General features: G+C 41.6%; 1 protein-coding gene across 1 annotated transcript in view; it reads left to right on the forward strand.

Annotated features, from left to right (window-relative positions):
* Positions 1-251: 251 nt before the first annotated feature.
* Positions 252-21667, forward strand: part of smad3b (SMAD family member 3b) — a 107981-nt gene continuing 86565 nt past the window's right edge. Inside the window, exons 1-2 of the mRNA XM_060853043.1 lie at positions 252-412; positions 738-969. Of these exons, the coding sequence (XP_060709026.1) occupies positions 764-969 (206 nt within the window). The 5' untranslated portion in view covers positions 252-412; positions 738-763. The remainder of the gene's footprint in view (positions 413-737; positions 970-21667) is intronic.

Genomic DNA, 21667 nt, shown 5'->3' on the forward strand with positions numbered 1-21667 from the left:
CATTTAACAGGTCAGTTTAAGAATGTGGTCATGAAATTACTGCTGCATTTTTGAGGAGATGTGTAGAGTCTCAGTGAAATTCTAATTCTGGGCTGGGTTAAAATGTGAAGCTGTCACAGGCTTCTCTGTGATTGGTGTTGAAAGGGAGGGGGGTAGGTCTAGGCAATGACACTTTTTTTCTCTCTCCCTGTGTGTCTCTCTCTCTCTCACACACACAACACTCGCTGCTCAGTCTCCTCTGCTACAGCCGGCTTGTAAAGTAATTTACATCAGACACAGTCTCGAAAGTTGATCTGAGAGTGGGCGGCGGATCACATCAACACCCCCCACCAACTCCGGCGGAGTGATTTCAGCAGCAGAGACAGGCAGACAAGAAAAAAAAGGAGCAACTTTTTTTTGTTTGAAACAAAAAGTAACTTTCCTCCCTTTTGAATTTTCCCCTGCTTGCGTAAAACGTGAAAGGAGAGAGGGAGGGGGCAGAAGCCGGTGCGTTTAGCGACGGCAAGGCCAAGATAGGCGGAGGCACTCGATTGAGGGAGCGGAGGGTTACGCAGCTCGCGCCCCCCTCCTCCCCCTTTCAGGAGGGGTGCTGCGGCCAGGCTGCAGTCAGACAGAGGAAAAGTTTTGAAGGAACTTCGGAAAAGTTTTGAGGGGACGTGATCTTGGGCTCGGAGTTTGTGCGTGCGTGTTTTTTTAAAATAGAATTTTTTTTTGTTGTGTTTGTTTTTAAATTAAAGACGGAATAAGCCAGCCCGTGCAGGAAATGTCTTCGATCCTGCCTTTCACTCCACCGATTGTCAAACGTCTCCTGGGCTGGAAGAAAGGAGAACAAAACGGACAGGAGGAGAAATGGTGTGAGAAAGCGGTTAAAAGTTTGGTGAAAAAGCTGAAGAAAACCGGCCAGTTGGACGAGTTGGAGAAAGCAATTACCACGCAGAGTATTAACACGAAATGCATAACCATCCCCAGGTAAAGATGCTGTGTTTTGATTTCAAAAGAAAATTCTGATAATGAAAAAAATAATTCTTGAAAGAGGTAGGAGTTTCCAGACGAACAAATTGTCTTTTAAAAGGTTACTACTTCTCAATTTCAAAAGTGAATTCCAGAATTTTGCTGTTGACGCAACCCAAATTTTATTCGAGTTTGGTGTCTCCTTTTTGAGTTTATTTTGGATGTCTGGAACTGAGGGTTAAGGAAGGTGAGGAATGTCAAAAAGCCACCTGCATTCAGCATGGAATGTTTTGTGTGCAACTGCTCTCGCCCAGCGTGTTATTTGACAGTTGGAAGTTGCACTTAGATGTACCCTTAGGACGCAGAGTAGGATAGTTTGCCTGTTGTAGAGTGGCACTGCACGTTTAGATGGGTTGTTAAAGTGAGCAACGTTGACAAGTTATCTGTACCAAGGTAACTGTGATGTGTGTCTAAGTGTTGTATCTGTGAGTGTGTGGGGGAAGCACCGTGACACTTTTTTTTTCACATACCCCTGGGGTTTGCGGTGGTGTGTTACTTAGGAGGTTTCAGTTACATTGGCAACATGTGTGCATTGGAGCCTGGGACTATGGATATTGATGGGAGAAGATCCAACTGTTTTCCCATCACCTGGACGACTAAGAATCTCTCCTGTTCATGGCGCCTGCCATTGTCATGTGTTGGAAGAAGGATTTACAGGCTGAGAACAATTTGGGCATGTTACAGTGGGCCTCTTCCATGGCCAACGTTTCCTCAATTTTTTTTCTGCTGGGCATCCAACATCCATCCACGGTAGTGAATTCTAAAACTGGGAATCAATGATGAGAGAGTCTCCATGGAATCTTGCACTGTGACTGTAGAGCTTAGAGAGCACATTGTTTGAGGCCGTTGAGTCCTGGAACGGGATTCAGAGGCTGGGATGCTGCCCTAATGTCGGAGGACATTTGGGGACCCCCTCAGCCCCAAATAATAGCATACTCTCAGTGACTCATTTCTCCTACCTATTGGAGGCTGGGTGATCCAGACAAAAGGAAATTGCTGTTATTGGAAGAAACACTTATTTATTATAGCACAGCATCCATGTGAAACGGGGTTAATAAGAGAGTTGAAAGATACGTGGACTCAGTGTCACTGTTTATGGGAAGAATGTACAAAGCTCTGGATGGGCAGACAGGCTGCTGGGTTACCATGAACCCTGTAGAGATTGTAGAACCCAGTTTGTTAGCCCATGCTGTGATGTCATAAGCACATGGTGCAGTCAAGATGTGACCAGACTGGCACTGAAACACTATCGTGGTGTAATCTTATACTATTACTGATATTAATAGTGAGGAACTGATTAAAGGGCCACCGACCTCATATCCACTGGTAGAGGGTCAGAGCTACTTGGTTTTGGGAGTTGTTAACAATTTGCAAAGTGATGGATTTTACAATGAGGTCAGTTTTTGCTTTGCCATTAAAAGGCATGTGTTTAGGGTGAAGACAAAGGCATGTTCTAGCCTCTCAGGAGTAGCGTAGTATTAGGCTGACACCTAGAAAACTGCTCCATGACCAGGAGTCATCTTAATACTCAATTTGCATACACCAGTTTAGCAACTGTGCAAAGCCGAAACTGTTACAAAGTTGGTGAATATACTTTGAGGTGGATTGGCACATGTCAGAGAAAGGGGTAGGAACAATTAATCATGCTTTGTTGAATTTTTCTTTTAATAGTACAGTTCTAGCTGTTTTAGAAGATTTCTAATTTTAATTTTTAAACATTGTCTTAGCTGTTCCACATGTGCTTTGTGCAAGTAAGTGACTAGACAGTGTAGCATGGAAGCATTTAAGCTTGGCTTCTTCAATTTCTCAATATCCATGCCCAGTTTCATATGTTATAATAGCTAACATTAGCATTGCCACATCAGGTAAAGTCACCCTGTTGGAGCAAATTCATGTTAGCTGAAAATGTGTTGCTGGAAAAGCGCAGCAGGTCAGGCAGCATCCAAGGAACAGGAAATTCGATGTTTCGGGCATAAGCCTATGCCCGAAACGTCGAATTTCCTGTTCCTTGGATGCTGCCTGATCTGCTGCGCTTTTCCAGCAACACATTTTCAGCTCTGATCGCCAGCATCTGCAGACCTCACTTTTTCCACAAATTCATGTTACCAAAGGACAGGTGTTGGTTGAATTTGGTATCTGACCTCAATGATCAAATTTTTATTTCAAGATACTCTGGATGAACTGGGAAATGACAGTCTCTGTTAATCGATCCTAAATTGGGGAAATAGCATTGAAGGCACAGTCAAACAGTTGGGACCAGATCTTTTTCAGAAGTGAAATTAGAAAATAATTCTTCACACATTATGGCAGAAAGTTTGACCCGCCCCACTCCTGTAAGTGGCCATTTACCAAGTAATAATTTTAAAACTCCAAAAGATAGATTTTGGTTAGCCCAAGGGTATTGAAGCAGAAGATAGGAAATCAAGCTGGATTGTTGTTCATTGAAAAACAGCATACACTTGAGAACGAGATCAGCTCCTCCTGTTCTTGTATTCCTATGGTTTATCTTGAACAGCGAGCTATTTTAATGAGGACAGAACTTTCTCAAAGCTCCAGTTTTCATAATATTTAGTAATCTCTCTGCACTGGATTACTTGACTATTCCTAATGCTGTTCTTCTGTGAAATGCTGAGAGATGCTTTGTTACATTAAAGGCAGGAATACAAGGAAGATTGTTGTTGTTAATCACTGCTGATTCAGGAACACCGGTAATGTTAACGACTTGTTCTCAATCCATTTAATTGCTTAATTCAATGATTTACTTTTTAGTAAAATTAATCCTTTTTAGTTAGCTTCGATGGTGACAATTTTTGCTAAATGGAGAGCCAGTGAGAGTGAGGTCCTCTTTTGAGCATTGAGGCATTTTAATGACCTCTTGTACAGTGATAACTTGTATTTCTACAGTGTCCCTCTCATTTAACATCTTTTGGAAGGGTTAGTGGGGGCTCCAAAAATAAATGAGTGAACACATGGTGAAAGAGAACATGACCAGGAAGACAACATCTTAGAAAAGTTCTTCAGTCTTTGTATATGTTAGACCTGAAGGGTCAGCCTCCAGTGGTGGAAAACACGAGCTGGAATTCAGCAGTAATCCATCATTACCTCAACCCATTTATCACCATCTTCACAACACACAACTACATTGAGTCATACACTTGTATAAATATTGGTCCGTAGAATACATTTCCTGAGTTTCTGATGGTGACTCTGGCTTCCTGTTTATTCTCACCCTCCCACTTCCCTGACCTCTTCAATTCTGACAGATCTTCCAGCTGTCTGGTGTAGTTTGTTTTGTGTTAGGATTTGGGGATAGTGTGCGAAATTGGAGTTGATGTAGATTGGCCATGATCTTGTGGAAAGGTGACGCAAACTCAAAGAGCTAAATGGCCAACTACAGTTCCTTATGTTAAGTTATGTTTGAATATAGGCATCACTTGCTAGGCCAGCATTTATTGCCCAGACAGTTAAAGGTCAATCGAATTGCTCTGGATTCGCATGTAATCCTGATCCGATGAGGACGATAAATTTCTTTTCCTCAAGGACATTAGTGAACCAGATGGGTTTTTACATCAAATGACCGTTTTATATAGTTTATACTAGAACCCGAGGGCACAGTCTCAGAGGGAAGGGATGACCCTTTAGAACTGAGATGAGGAAGAATTTCTTCAGCCAGAGGATGGTGAATCTGTGAAATTTATTGTCGCAGAAGGGTATGGAGGTCAAGTCTAATTCAGATTTTTGATTAGGAAGGGAATCAAAGGTTAAAGGGAGAAGGCAGGACAATGGGGTTGACAAATATATCAGTCATGATCAAATGGGAGAGCAGACTCAATGGGCTGAATGGCCTAATTTTACTCCTGTATCTTATGGTCGCCAGTAAGCAAGCTTTTTACTTATAGATTTTGTTTGGTTGAAATCATATTTCATCATCTGCCAAGGTGGGATTTGAATCTTAGTTCTTGAATGCTAATCTAGTGACCTCTCTTTTCACATCTATCTGTTTTCATGAGAATATGGTCAACTTTGCTATTAATTCTCCCATCACTTGTTGTGTTCTTTCCTCTGAAATGCCAATGGATGACTTATTATGTTAAAGGTGCTATGCAAGTGTAGTTTGTTGCAGGACGGTGGCCATTCTGTATGCAGTAAATCGATTCAAACGTAAATTACTTATTCATATCTGTTTTGATTGGTGTGACATATTTGTGAGGTCACCAAAACAATACTTTCCAATTTGCATAATGCAGTGGAATTGAATGGGTATACAGGGCATCGATTTAACATCTTAGTCAAAAGACACAGTATCCAACAATGTAACACATTCTCACCGATGTCACATAAGCACCAATGTAAGTTTATGGACTCAACCGTTTTACACAGCGTGTGGAATAAACTTCTGGAGGAAGTGGTGGATGGGGGTACAGTTGCAACATTTAAAAGGCATTTAGGTAAGTACATGAATAGAAAGCATTTGCAGAGATATGGGCCAGGAGCAGGCAGGCGAGACAAGTTTCGTTTGGCGTTATGGTCGGTGTGAACCGGTTGGTCTGAGGGATCTGTTTCCATGCTGTAAAACTTTATGAAGGATCAGTGCTGGGTCCACTGTTTTTTTTGTCATTCATATAAAATGATTTAGATGTGAGCTTAAGTATGGTTAGTAAGTTTACAGATGACACTAAAATTGCAGGTGTAGTGGACAGCGAAGGTTACCTCAGAGTACAAAGGAATCTTGATCAGATGGGCCATTGAGTCGAAGAGTGGCAGATGGAGTTTAATTTAGATAAATGTAAGGTGTGCTGCATTTTGGAAAGGCAAATCAGGGCAAGACTTATACAGTTAATGGTAATGTCCTGGGAGTGTTGCTGAACAAAGACTTGGAGCTTCATAGTCCTTGAAGTGGAGGCCCAGGTAGATAGGATAGTGACGAAGGTGTTTGAAAGTTTGCTTTTATTGGTTAGAGCATTGAGTATAGGTGTTGGGACTGTTGCGGCTGTACAGCAGTTAGGCCACCTTTGGAATACCATGTGCAATTCTACTCTTCCTGCTTTAGGAAAGTTGTTTTGAAACTTGAAAGGGTGCAGAAAGTATTTACAAGGATGTTGCCAGGATTGCAGTGTTTGAGCTATAGGGAGAGGCTGAATAGGCTGGGGCTATTTTTCCCTGGAGTGTCAGAGACTGAGGGGTGACTTTATAGAGGTTTATAAAATCATAAAGATAGGGTAAATGGATAGGGTAAATAGACAAGGTCTTTTCCCTGAGGTAGGGGAGTCCAAAACTAGCAGGCACAGGTTTAAGGTGAGAGGGGAAAGACATAAAAGGGACCCAAGGGGCAATTTTTTTCACGCAGAGGGTGTTGCGTGCATGGAATGAGCTGCCAGAGGAATTGTTGGAGGCTGGTACAATTGCAACATTTAAACGACATCTGGATGGGTATATGAATAGGGAGGGTTTGGAGGGATAATGGCCAAGTGCTGGCAGATGAATTTAGAGGGGTAATGGCCAAATGCTGGCAAATGAGACGAGATTAATTTGGACATCTGACCAGCATGGACAAGTTGGACCAAAGAGTCTGTTTCTGTGTTGTACCTCTCTATGACTCTGTCCCAGATGGGGCTTGAAAAGCAGGATCACTAGGAACTGAGGCAAGCTAGCTTTAAGAAAGTGACAATTCAAGCATCCACCAATACTTCTCCTTTCAACAATTGCATCTTCAAGATTTTTCAGTCTTTTTGTACTGCTATTGTGTGTTCAGAATAGGTCACACCATTGCTTTGGACCTTTAGTTATTCGCTCTTTACTGATGATGCTGCAGTAACATTCTTTGAGGATAACCTTCATTGGCAGGTGAAGAGTTTGGTTTGACCATCAGAGAGAGAAATGTCATGGTCCATCCAGGTTGTTGCCATATCGCCATTCTGTCATCATTGACCTTGTGACACTTTTTTTTTACTGCTTCAGTATCTGCGATTCATGAATGGGGCTGATCATTGTGCAATCATTGGAGAACATAATTCCAAAGAGGCTGGTACCCCTTCACCAAGTCACCCTTTATTCACACATGGAGAGTCCTTGACACTGATCCAGCTCCCTTAGAGCCAGCTTTCAGAGTCAGCAGGATGTCTGACCCTCCTGTTCTTTTTTTCCATGTTGTGTGTGTATGTGCAGGCGTGACACTTAGTGTTGGTGATAACTTCACATATCTCCATTCCACAACCACTTGATGCTGAAATCAGCACCTATTGGTTACAACAGCAACCTGACCAGATACTAAGTGGCCAGGGCAGCACGGTTTGCTCAGTGGTTAGCACTGCTCCCTCACAGCGCCAGGGACCCGGGTTCAATTACCACCTCGGGGGACTATCTGTGTGGAGTTTGCACATTCTCCCTGTGTCATTGTGGGTTTCCTCCAGGTGCTCTGGTTTCCTTACACAGTCACAAAGATTGGCCATGCTAAATTGCCCATAGTGTTAGGTGCATTAGTGAGAGGGGAATGGGTCTGCGTGGGTTACTCTTCAGAGGGTCGGTGTGGACTTATTGGGCCGAAGTGATGTTTCCACACTTTAAGGAATCTAATCTAAACTGAGATTCTACCAAGCCTGTATTCTCTGTGCACTCCTCTATAGGAGAGGATTAATGCGATAAACGGGCTCAACAGTTTCTATCTTCTGAGTTAGACCTATCCTCAGCATCTTTTGGCAGAATAAGGTAATCAGCTTGGAAATCTTGGAGCATGCTAATTCCATCAGTTGACTCAGTTTAGTGTAGCTGCTGTGAAGTGTTGTAAAAACCCATCTGGTTCACTAATGTCCTTCAGGAAAAAAGATCTACCATCCTTACCTGGTCTGGTCTACGTGTAACTCCAGATCCACAGCAATGTAGTTGACTCGCAATCACCTCTGGGCAATTAGAGACTGGAAATAAGTGCCGGCCTAACCACATCCCATATTTCTTTGACTTGCAGAAAGTCAAAGTTGAACAGAGCAGAAGTAACCAATATTGAATGTTGGACCAGGTTCTTCAGGGAGATAGTAATGACTGGAATCTCCTATAATTTTAGTGTCTCCACTTTCTAATTGACAATCATCTTGGATAACAATGTTGTTATTTTTAAAATTTATTCATTCATGAATTTGGGATGTTGATCACAAGGTCAGCATTGATTGTCATTGTGACGGTGATGATGAGCCACTGGCTTGAACTGGTGCAGTCTAGATGATGTCAGTACACCCACAGTACTATAGGGAGGGAGGTCCAGAATATTTGCCCACTGACGATGAAGGCTTGATAATATGGTTCCATGTCAAGATAGTGTTTGATTTGGCCCTTCCAGATTGAAGGGTTCATGGGTTTGGATTGTGCTATTGAAGATTCACTGCTGAGTATAAAACCACTTCATGGTTGTGATGCTTTTGCACAATGTGAAAATGAGTTACTTCTGAACTGAATGCACTGTTCATAAGTGATTAGAATAGTCACTTTGTGAAAGCAGTCAACCACAAACAGATTTAAGATGAATTAGCAGTTAAGGTCATGAGGGTCGGAGCAAGGGTAGACCATTGGACCTTGGTCAGTGTATCCATTCTACATTTTTACTTTCCTGCACGTCACCAATTCCTTTAATACCTTTGATATCCAAAAGTCTATCCACCACTGCTGTAAATATATCAATATATGTTTGTAATAGCTTTATCTAGGTTTTTTGACAGTGTTTGCCTGGGAAGCAATGTTGATCAGGATCTAGGAGAAATGTTATTCTCTGGTTGTTTAAGAACAGAATTAGCCCCAAGTAAAATGTTAACTGTGGTTAGAAGCCAATCAATATTCAAAATATAGGCTAGTCAGTGAAACTTGGTGACTTAAGGAAGTTAAGAGGGATGCTTATGGGACTATTTCATAGTAAGAAGTCGACTGTTGCAGGATGATTGGGAGAAAGTAATTATCTGAAGACATATGACTGGAAGGTGTTAAATGCCAGAGACTAAATGCTACAGAGACAGTCTAGAGTTTCATTTTTCTGGTCAAAGTTTCTTTGCTTCCACTTAGACTTCACAAAGTTCGGTGTTGGTCAGGACCTTGCAGGACGTACCTTTCATTGCGATATTTATTTGGCTGTTTAAGTATAGAATTAGCCCCAAGTAAAATATCAACTGTGATTAGAAACCAATTGACATTCAATATCTTAGCTTACCAGGTGATTTACCTGTTCTTTGTACACATCAGTCAAGTGCTCACCCAATTATCCCTACATGTAACAATTAATTTGCTAGTTCCTTTTGGTCTCTGGTGTCTCTGCCAGACCCAACTAGATGATCATGGGAGGAGTTTGAGAGATGCTTCACACCCTGTAATTCAAGTTTATTGAAATTTCGCCTTTTCATTTGCACTTCATAGGTATGCTGTACCCCCATCTGCCAATCCAGGCCTACTTTTTCATTTAACCCACAGCTACCGCTGGTAGAAGACTCTGTGTATTGTAGATGTGAAGGCTGGATCTATCATTAGACCAGGAGTTGCCTTTTTTTAAAACAATACAAAGTGATGTCTCAGCACTAAGTAGTCACATTGATGTAAGCTATCACAGGAAGGTTCATGTTGAGGAGCTGTTTCCCAGCTTTAGAATCAGTGGTTGTATTGCAAACTTACTCTTCCACCTAAATTTTCAAGAAACTGCCTTGAGTGAGTGTTCGTGCAGTAAAAGATAAAGAATTAATCTGTCGAGAATGTGGTGACCTGCCCTGTGCTTGTGCTCGTTGACTCTCACGTACTTTATCAGCTGCTTATCCTAGCACCTGATGATCCCACTGCCTTCATTGGCGCAATGCCCAAGAGCAAGTGCTGTACTTCCTGGCAAACAAAACCTTTGTGAAAAGATAAAAATACCTTACCTCAACTCCCCAAGGGTGGTGATGAGGGAAAGAAGGACAAGCAGACATTTGCTGCATAAGTGCAACAGTTTCATAGAATTGCATACAATATACAAATGAGCCCAGTCTCACCAGTGTCAGAATGTAGAGCACAAAGATAGGCACAGTCTGACTCTTTGAGCGTTCCTCCATCCTTCTTCCTTATCAGCATTACGCTCTACTCCCATCTGCCTCTTGTTTTTATCTAGGCTGTCCTGAATTGTATCTATACTTTCTTTGTTTTCACCACTCCCTGTGGTGACTTGTTCCGTATTCCCTAGAATTCTCTGGACAAAGAGGTGTCTCCTGAAATCCTCTCTTTGATTTCTCAGTTGCTACCTTATACCCATAGCCTTGGGTTTTACCCTTCTCACAAGGGGAAAGACATTTTGTATGTATTCACCATATTAAAGTCTTCCTTAATTTTAAAGATCTTTATTAGGTCAACCTTGCATTTTCTTTTCTTTAGCTTGTTCATTCTGTCCTGATAAATGAACTCTTGCCTGTAATCAGTCAGAAACACCTAAAACATGTTGGTGATTCTACCAACTGTGTTAAAATTCATAGGCTGTCTATCCCTGTTGTGTTTTCTTTTTGGTGTTAATATGAATAGCCATTTTGACCAATGCACCAAACCGCAATGCATACTAGGCCGTATTGCACACCTTTAGTATATAGCTTTTGTTCTGTTAGAGGCTCCTTTTATGGTGAGAAATGGCTTTGAGGTAGAAAATCAGCAAAGACAGTTAAATAGCAGAGCACACTTTTGAGAGACATGACAGTGTAGCAACTCAGCGCCTCCGCATGTGGTTTCTTATGTTCCTGGAGACAACATAAGCATTGCTACATTAGGTAGAAGTAACTGGTGGAGGCAAACTCATACCATCCAACAAGGAGTATTCCCTCTGTATATCATTCAGATGCCATCCAGACATCTTCGTTGCAGTCTCTGGATGAAGACTTTATTCCATAATACTCTGACTCTCGAGGCATGACTGCTTCTCCCTGGACAATGGGAGTTGGGGGTTGGTTCTGTAGGGAAATGAGGAGGTATGGATTTGAAAGTGGGAATATGCAAAGAGTTCAGGACCAGGAAATTACTGCACTTTGAGCTGTGTTTGAGTGAACCTCAAGTTAATCAAGTAGGATTTGTGGAAGACTAAGTAACTTAGAATGAGCACTTCAAACTGGCAGAAGGTACAAGTTTGGAGACCTAAGAAACAAAAGCTTTAAAATATGAGGGAACCCTAAATGGATCCTAACTCTCATGATGCACAACCCCTTTACACTACTCTCTTCCTCCATGTAGGAAGGAGACGTCATTATAAGAGGGGGATGCAACCCTTATTTTAGCAGAGTAATTACTCATTTGCCAAGCAGATTGAATCTGGTTTGTTATTCTGGAGAAGAGTTAAAGACGTCCGTGGTTTGTCAGATTGTGAATGTGGTCACATAGGTTTATGATGTTGATGAACGTTCTTGGTCAGTGAAGTCATGACTGTGCAGAGCTGGAAGATCCTTATTCTATTCTTTATTTTAAAATAACCAAACAGTTGGAGGGAGTGCAGCAAAAGATCAAAGTGTCAACAGGAAGTTCCAAAATAAGAACAGAAATGTATCATGCTCAAATTAAAATGTCATCTTTGGAAGGTGCTATGATGTACCGCAGTGCCTGTGCAGCCCACTGATCATGAAAGGAAATGGATCCTCATCCAAGATATTTTCTAATAAAACTGTTCTGAGAAGCTATTATACATCTCTAGAGCAGGTAGGGCTTGAATTCGGGCCTTCTGGTTCAGAGGCAGGGACATTTACCACTGTCCTACAAAAGCCCTTTAGATCACCCTTCTGTACTGAGTTAACTGAACATGGGTGAGTTGACAACAGACAAAACTCTAGTACACTTCTGTTAAGGAGGAGAAAATATAATGAGCACAAGTTGCTGCTTGTATTTGCTGAACAGGGGTTCCATGGTGCAGACATTGTAAGGCTGGAATCCAAATTTGTGAAGATGCATCTCACAAATCACTGATCGATTGATGTTGACTTTCTGTTTGGACTTGTGCATGACAAATACTGGAGTTTGTCTCTCTCTCTCTCTCTCTCTCTCTCTCTCTCTCTCTCTCACTCTCTCACTCTCTCTCTCTCTCTCTCTCTCACTCTGTTTTCCCCTCCCCCACCCCCTTTATGACTCTCCTTGTTTTAACTTAACTGTTGGTCACCTGTTTAAATATCTTATAAGATTCTGGAGCCAAATTTTCTTTAATGGTCTAGTGAAGGACCTTGGCACATTTTACTCCATGAAAGTGCAGTATAAATCCAAGTTGTTGCTCAGAGGGTAGCTGTTTCACCAGTGCGTCAAGAGTCAGGAATAATAAATGTTTTCGGGCATTAAACAAAATCTATTCTGAAGAATCTTAACTCTGCTTTCTCTTTGCCAGACCTGCTGAGTTCTTCCAGCATTTTCTGCTTTTTGTTTAAGAAAATAGGAGTTGAGTCCTTGATCTGAATTCATCTGCCATCTAGTCAGTGACTCAAGTCATGGTCAGTTTAATTAGTTGACGAATTAACTGGTGACTTTATTGAGTTAACATGATTGGGTCACTGATAATATTCAGAATGAAACCCCATTGTTGGTATGACCTGTGGATTACATCCGTGTTACTTAAAGAACAAGTCATTTCAGAACTTTCTATATCACCTTGGCTGACCCCTCTGTTGTATTGGGAGACCATCACCTTCTCAGATTAAATTGTCTAACAAGATCCCATCTACTTTGATTAACTTTTTCTTTTCTCAGCAGAATCCCTACTATGTGGAAACAGGCCATCATATCTGCACCAATCCTCCAGCGTGCATCCCACCTACCCGTAACCCTGCATTTCTTCTGGCTAATTTATCTAATATGCGATTTAGTATGCTAATCCACCTAACCCACACATCTTTGGACTGTGGGTGGAAACTGGAGCATCTGGGAGAAATCCCAGGCAGACATGGGGAGAATGTGCAAAAGCTACACAGACAATCACCTGAGGGTGGAATTAAACTCAGGTCCCTGGTGCTGTGAGGCAGCAGTGCTAACCACAGAGCCACCGTGCTGTCCTTGTTTGAGAGTTTGAGGTTCAGGTTAATTATCCCATGGAAAACAAACAGAGAATCCTCCGATTACCTTCACCAACAATTTGCCAAAGTCGCAAATTATCAGAATAACGAAATCATTCTGTATTTGGGATCTTGTGGTATGCAAAGTGCCTGAGTGTTTGTTTACATAATAACCACTGCACTTAAAATAATGGAGGAATTTCTGGGAGATGTGTTAGGGTGCTATATCAATCGACAACCTCCTTTTCTGTTTGTCTGTTGTCTCTTGTTGTTTTACACAGGAATCACAATTAAACTAATGCGTGGCTGTGCCCATTTAGAAATTATCTAGAGCATTTCATTATTAGTATGTTTTTCTGCCATTAGCATGTAACAAAGTCTTTGTTTAATGTTTTGTAAAGTTGTTACATGTGCACCGCGGCTCAGGGTAAAGACAGGAAAAAGAATATCATTTATACGACATGTTTTACAATATCTCTCACCAGCCAATGAAGTACTTTGTTTGAACTCTGCCTCCATTTAATGTGATTTAGCGTGGCAGCTAGTTTCTGCAAAAGAAATTCTGTCAGACAAGGTGGTCTGATAATCAGGTCTGAAGAAGAATCATTTTGGACTCAAACGATTATCTGTTTCTCTCTCCACTGATGCTGCCAGATCTTCTGAGCTTCTCTAGCATTCTGTGTTTTTATTTCAGATCTCTAGCATCTGAAGTACTTTGCTCTTTACTTTGATCTGATCATCTGCCCTGTGATTTTGATTTGAGAAAATATTGCTCAGGATACTGGGTAGAACATCCCATCTCTTTATCGAAATTGTCCCGTGACCTTTTTTGCGTTCACCAGAGAAAGCTGACATGGCTTCGGCTTATGGTCTCACCTGTGAAAATGGCACCACCGACAGTGCAGCACTTGCTCGATACTGTAGAGGATTGTCAGCTGACAGTCTGCACTCGAGTCTTTGGAGTGGGATTTGAACCCACAAACTCTGACACAGAGACAAGAGTGCAACCTGCTGACCACGGCTGCCTTAATCTTGCACTGTCTTTAGGGGTGACTGAGTTTATGGTGTTTACTCCAAACCATGGTTTTTCTGAGAGTGCGATTTGTCCACTGGGAAAGTAGGAATGGCAGAATTCGTGCTTGGATTGCAAACACCCTTTTGTGTGTTGACACGTGGAGGAGGGGGAAGTGGTTTACTGCTGTGGTCTGCAGTATGAATGGGTGATTGTGCAGATTGGAGTGTGCACAACGTTGCTAATGGAACTGGCGTAATAAAAATTCAACAGGGAAATAATTCACTATGCATCTAGGCCTTTTGATTTCCTAACGTACTTCAGATTTGTGACATCTATGCAACAATACTCAACTGTAGGTCATAGCAACATCCTGAACGCACTTACTAAGCTTGGCATAACTCTTGTTTAAAACCTTGTGCTTTTTTTGGTTCCTTCTGAACCTTGTGGTTCATTTCCTTTTGTTAAAGGAGATCTGGGCGAACATTTAAACAGCTGTGTTGAAAATTTTGAGGGAACGATTGCTTGTGGTCACTGCAAAATATTGCCTGGAATTGAGCTGCGGATTGCAACAGATCCAAGTTCAGTCCTTCGCTGAGTTAGTGGATCTTAATTTGGAATCAATTATGACCTCTTCCTCTCCAAATTATTACAGTGTCTTGAATTACAATGCATAAGCTTCCCTGCTGGGTATGTGTGTGAATGTACACTGAAAACAGGACCTGGCATCAGTATGATGATGTCTCTACAGTTAGGTAAGCCTCACAAATGCACTGTGCAAGCTCCTGCACAAAGAACCACTATTTGGTTGGAGTGGCCATTGGTGTCCATAGAACTCCTGACCCTAATTAAAGGTTGGGGATGATGAAAGAGCCATTGACTGGGTCCCGTAAACAACCTGAGATTGAGGTGAATCGTGCTTTGAGTAAGGTACATCAAACTGCAATTTCGAAGGCAGTACAATTTCTGGTCTGTTATCTCTACAGCAATGATTTACTGACTGCCTACAGAATTGAAGGAAAATCGATGAACCAGCTCTCCCTGACCTGTTGTCTCAAATCACCAAGAGTTCAGATCCAATACGCAAATAGAAACCATTTCCATTGCTTGGAACTTTGACAACTGAGAAAATAGGTTTAAAGTGATTGACAAAAGAGCCAGAGCTGATGTGAGGATAGATCTTTCTTACTCAGCAGGTGGTTAGGATTGGAAGGTGGTGGACACAGATTCAATAGGAAACTACTCAAAAAAAAAAGGAGGGGAAAAAAAACACCAGGGATACAAGGAAAGTGGAGGAGTGGGATTCATCAAATCATATCCTATAAGAATTGATAAAGCTACAGATGGACCAAATGGCCTCCTCTTTCTGTGCTGTATTATTTAACTTTAATGTTTTTTGATTTTTTTTAACCTGTCCTTTGATCTACAAGCTCGTGTGTGTAGCTTAAAGAAGCCTCCCCTTTAAAGACCTGAAACATCCATGCTAAACAGGACCATGACTGAATATGTAATTGGCTCAAAAACAAACAGAAATTGCTGAAAAAGCTCAGCAGGTCTGGCAGCATCTGTGAAGAGAAATCAAAGTTAATGTTTTGGGTGCAGTGACCCTTCCTCAGAACAATTGGGTCTGTCTGTGGAAAAACACCAGGCAAAAGTGGGTACTGCAGATGTTGGAATTCAGAGTCTAGATTAGAGTGGTGCTGGAAAAGCACAGCAGGTCAGGCAGCATCCGAGGAGCAAGAAAATCGACGTTTAGGACAAAAGCCCTTCATCAGGAAGAACACCTGTCAATCATGAGTTACAGTTAAAACTTCTTTTCAAGTGTATAAATCAAAGTTGGATATTTATCGGACTCGAACAGCTTAACTGCTGAGGAAATACCAACTTTTCTTTGAGTCTGAAAGTGACGGTTTGTAGCATAGAATTCCACATGTATTGTAGGCTGACAGTTGTGACATGTTGCTGGATATCACAGTTTTAAAACGTAAATACTTGAAGCACTTAATCGGGATTCATTGACCCTATCTGAAGAGCAATGGAATTTCGTTCAGTGGTGATTGGGCAGCAATTATCCTTCAATTAATATTATAACAAACTTCAATAGCTAGATATTTTTAACATGGCCTTTTGCTCATTGGAGCTTGCGACATAGAACATAGGACAATACAGCGCAGAGCAGGCCCTTCGCCCTCGATGTTGCGCCGACCCGTGAACTATTCTCAGCTCGTGCTCCTACACTATCCCATCAGCATCTAATGTGCTTATCTAAGGATTGTTTAAATCTCCCTAATGTGGCTGAGTTGACTACATTAGCAGATGGGGCATTCCACGCCCTTACCATGGCATTGATTATCTCAGTTGGCTGGATGGCAGATTTGTGATGCACAATGATGCCAGCAGTGAGCATTCAATACCTCCACCAGTTGAGGTTAATATGAAGGACTCTCCTTTTCAATCTGCCTCCCTACCTGAGGTGTGGTGACCCTGTGGTTAAACCATTAAGCGAGTAGCCCAATGGTCCCCTGGGACTGTGGAGACTTTAACTTTATGGGATCTTGTATGCAAATGTTTGCATTATGTATGCAAATTGGCCACCATTTTTGCCTATTTAACAAAGAGTGAGAGCACTCTGTAATATATTTGATTGCCACCATACTACTGCCTCAGTCAAACTAATGTGTAATCCAGTGACCCCTGACTGGTGTTCTGTGGCAAATGGTGAAATTTGAATTCCAATTAGGGGAAAAATCTGGAACTAAAAGCTAAACTAATACTGGCAATATAATCACTGACAATTATTGTAAAAATCTATCTGGTTCACTAATGCCCTTCCAGGGAAGGAAATCTACCAGCCTTATCCAGTCTGGCTAACATGTAAATCCAGACCTGCAGCAATGTGACAATTAACACCCTCAGGGCAATTAGGGATGGGAAACAAAAGTTTGCCAGGCCAGCAATGCCCAGATCTTATGATCAAATTTTTAAAAATACTTCATTGGCTGGTGTACCCAGTATACAAATATATTCAGAGGGATCTTTTAGCCCAGTGGTAGAGTCCTTACTTCTAGGTCAGAAGATCTGCGTTAAAGTCCTATCTGCCCCAGACATTTCATAACACGTTTTGAATAATTTTGATTTTAAAAATGTCTGCTCAGTGAAAACTGCTCAAAAGTCTCGATTGACTGAAGTTGTATCTGGGTCACTTTGCGCTAGGGTTAAAGTCGAGGGTGTGGTGCAGGAAAAGCACAGCAGGTCAGTCAGCATGTGAGGAGCAGGAGAGTCTATGTTTCAAGCAAAAGCCCTTCATCAGGAGGGCTTTTGCTCGAGGCATTGACTCTCCTCCTCGGATGCTGCCTGACCTGTACGTTTCCAGCACCACACTCTTGACTCTAATCTCCAGCATCTTCAGTCCTCACTTTTGCCTAAGGTTAAAGTGCAGCTTGAGTGTACACACTGCAAATAATGATTCAATATGTTTTCTTCTGCACTGTACACACTATTAGATTTACAGTACTGAGATCAGGTTCTAGTTTTACGTTTAGTTTGTTTTTTTTTGTGTTGTCCTAAAGGAGTAATCAGAGGTAGTGATTCAGAATTGTAGCCCTAGAAGTGTTTGCAACCCACTTTGGCGAACCTTGTATGACCCAGGACTCTGGGCTTCCCCCATGCCAGTGTGGAACATTACCACATATGAGAGATCACTTCTCCTTTCTTTGAACAATCGCAGTCTGAAAAGGGAAAGTGAGTGAGTGCCATTTGCAGGGACATTAATCTCTGTATCCAAAAGTCAGTAGCCACCTTGAAACAGAGATATCTATAAGTGCATTTTCCTTTTGCTCTTCCCGTAGAGTGCCTCACTCATATTTGGCAAAAAGGGCAGTGTGTTGACTGAAATCAGGAGCCCACTATCTGTCATGGAGTCAGAGGTCTGGACCTGTTTCCCAGAATGATACTTGTTCCAGAGAATGACTCATCTTTATTAGAACTGGGGTCCTATAGTCTGTGGAGATGCCTGTCGCTATCTCCTTGCTGATAGGCTGGTGTTGGTTTTGAGGGAGGGCAAAAGAGGATGCATTGAAATGATTATTTTAGTTCAGCTGAAAGCCCCACATAATGACTTAATTATTGGAGTGAGTCATGCATACTTAGATGACTCTGAGATTATGGCTGGCAGGTAATATCAGATTTCTGCAGATAGGTAACGGCAGCCAAGCGAGGAGAGTAGTCAGCATATGTTAAAGAGATCTGATTGCCTTTCAACCCTGACTCACGCACGAGTATACTTTGGCTTTCTGTCGAGAAGATAACCCTTCCTGAAGCAGTTTAGGTTATTTTTGCTGTGTTTAAGGGGAAAGTTTTATTGTAGCTGAGCCAGTACTAATAGTTTCACTTGGGTCTCGTACCCATTTCAAAAGCAGCATTGAGGTACAAGTTGAAACTACAGATAAATGTAAAATTAGTTTTGGTTTAATGTGGAAAATCCACTCTTTTGCTTCTTGTCAGTTTTCTTCTTCCTTCAAATCCTTTTCCAAAAAAGACTTCAGTGTCACTGAAGCTGCCCTCCCTCCCTAAAGGTATCACTCCAGGGCCATGACCTGCTCAGAATGTTACCCAGGCAATGGATTGGGTTATGAGCAGAGATTGCATTAACTAGGGCTTGGGTTCCCAGAATATAAGGTTTTATGTTGACAATTTGATAGTTTTTTTTTGGACTGAGGATGTAGTTATTTTTGGTACAAAAAAAAATTTAACATATTCATCCTTGTTTTCAAATATGGAAAGGTCCATGGACTCCATTCCAAATCCATGGAGTCGCTATCTGTTCCAGACCTTCTGTGCCTCCAATTTTGGCTTCAGCTGCATCACCTATTTCCTTCATTTCACTAATAGCAGCTGTTGTTCTAGTTATATAGCCCCCAAGTTCTAAAATGCTTCTAAATCTTTCTACCTTTGTTTAGTTGCTTTTTAAACCTTTTTTTGTCGAGTCAACACCCACATTTCAAGAGCAAATGACTCTTCTTTGTTCAACTTTTCTACTACCCGCGTGGTTTTGCAAGAGTTTTTGCTCCTTTCAAGTATAAAGATGCTATATCTAGGCAAATTGTTTTAGTTGATGCATGTTGTCACTTTTCAACAGTCAAACAAACCTGGAGCAAGAATCCTGGCTGACTTTCCTCCACCCTTCTTAGCTTGAGGTCATAGAAGCCAATTGTGGTAGTCCAGCCTCTGCTTTGAAATAGAATCGTAGAATCCCTACAGCCTGTCGAGTCCACACCAACCCATTGAATAGCATCCCACTCAGACTCACCTATCCCTGTAACCTTGTAACAGTTGAGGAGATTGACCTGTAAACTAACCCTAAGAAGAAAGAGAGGGGACTGGAAATGTTTAGCAGAGGGTTTTGGGAACTACAGACCAAGGAATCAGTTGTGGAACAACAGGAATTAGAAATGCAGGAAAGACTAGAATAGGAGAACCACAAAGTTCACCTAAGTGATGGGAGGTATCCTGTGTGAACTTGTCATGTGCTATGTTTGCTGTATGTTCCTTGTTGCTGTCAAGAGCTTGAATCATGGGCAGTAATTCTCTCTCACCTTGTGGTATTCTTTTATATTTTTTATCATGTGTTTTGTTGCCACACTGAGTTAGAGTTCAAGACAGACTACTCGACTGTCTTCAGGCTTAGAATTTGAAGTCACACTCAGGAGATGATGACCTATAGGTGGATTATTGCTAGACTATTAATCCAGACACTCTGGTAATGTTCTGAGGACCGGGGTTTGAGTCCTGCCATGGCAGATGGTAGAATTTGCATTTAATAAAATATCTAGGATTAGGAGTCTAATAGTAACCATGAAATGTTTACTGGGGGAAAGAAAATCTGGTTCATTAATTTCCTTTAGGGAAGAAAACTGTTGTCCTTACCTGCTCTGACCTACATATGACTCCAGACCAGTACCAATGTGGTTGACACACAGTTGTTAAATGCTGGCCGGGCCAGTGATGTTCACATCCCATGAATGAATGAAAAAATACAATTTATAATATATTACTGTGTAAAGTATTAATCCTTGATATTTCAGGCTCTGGCTTATAACTATATTTTAAGTAAAGACTAAACTTTCTTCTTTGTCTATTCATATCCATGTCTTGTGCTTTTTTTCCTAAGAGTCTCACTTTAGTGAGTCTTCTAGCTTTCAAACTCCACCCACATTCTGCTATTTATGTTCGGTTATGTGCAGTACTGGGACATCGGTGCAAGATTGCTTTAGAATCCTGAAGCCCTTGCATAACTCTAAAGCTGGAGCTGTTCATGCTTAAGACATTCAGCTGGTGTCTTCTCAAAGTTGCCAGGCAATCATGGTTGTATGTTCACTTCTTGAGTTAGGCCTTTCAATGTTTCCTGTTTACATCAGCAGCTGAGAAAGATCTATTTTAATTTTGCCTATTACTTTTTTTTTGTGTATGTATGTGTTTTATAAAAGAAACTGTGTGGAGGAGGAAAGAGACATTTTGCTTGCTTTGTGTTGTGATGCTTGCTTTGTTCTGTGTGCTGGCTGTCTCCCAGTTAGGGAAAAGGTCAAACAAAGTCTTCTTTTATAGAAAAGAGTCCTGTTGTTCCGTCTGTCTGGGCCCTATCAAAGCTTTGGCCTCAGGTGTGAGAACTCTTGTTTTTATATTTTCGCTCACTAAGTCATTTTGGCTTTGTTCTGAGTGAGGGTTTTGTGTTGATATTCAGTCAGCTTAAAGTAACTGTAAAACTTGCCAACAAGTCGGGAAATTTACCAGCACGTGTTGGCAGATTGCCACTTGAGACGAGACGCAAGTAAGTTGTTCAAACATGACCTGAATTTGGGAGGACTTCAGAAAGTGCCTCAGCTGGCTTGCACCCCTTGAATTGTCTCCCCTTCGGGTCACTTCAGCGAGAGACTTGGGGTCGTTACACACACCACCACCACCTCCTCCTCTTCCCCTTCCAGTTTGCTGCAACCATGTGAAAAGTGTCTAGACAGTTTTCAGTCCAGTGGCTGACATGGTACAGAGCTTGACTGTCTGCATCTTGCCCACCCCCAGACAGTCTGCCAATGTGGGAAATGGAAAGCTGCAAGTTGGCCTGCAGATGTCCTGCAACTGCTAACCTCAAGTAATTGAAGCCCAAAGCAGAGGAAAATGGGTACCCACTTTTCCAGTTCTGTCCCGTTTTGAATTTTCTGGGACTCTGAGGTTTGAAAGGATTTTGTGTTTGATATTGTTGCATCGTCACCTGAATAAATCCTGACTCGGGAGATCTACCATCTGTTTGTTTATATTCAGGAACTTTGAAACATTTTAGGAACGTGGTTTAGAATTTTACTTGTGGTCTATGGGACCCCATGTAACTTGCTGAGGTTATAAATCATGACCATTTGTGTATTAGGAACTCTCTCCAAGAAATACTTCTCTTGTGTAGAACACAGTCCCTGATACCTCTCTAGGACTTCATTATTTTAGTTATATCCATAGTTTCCAATATGTTGCTTACACGAATGTAGAAGTTACATTCATAAACATGGACACACCAGGCATTACTGATAGTAAACAAACATCACTCTTGCGACCCCTGCCTCCTTTTGGCTCCACCGATTCTATACCATTCTCT

This window comes from Hemiscyllium ocellatum, chromosome 39 (genome assembly GCF_020745735.1).
Source record: "Hemiscyllium ocellatum isolate sHemOce1 chromosome 39, sHemOce1.pat.X.cur, whole genome shotgun sequence".
NCBI classification, from domain to species: domain Eukaryota; kingdom Metazoa; phylum Chordata; class Chondrichthyes; order Orectolobiformes; family Hemiscylliidae; genus Hemiscyllium; species Hemiscyllium ocellatum.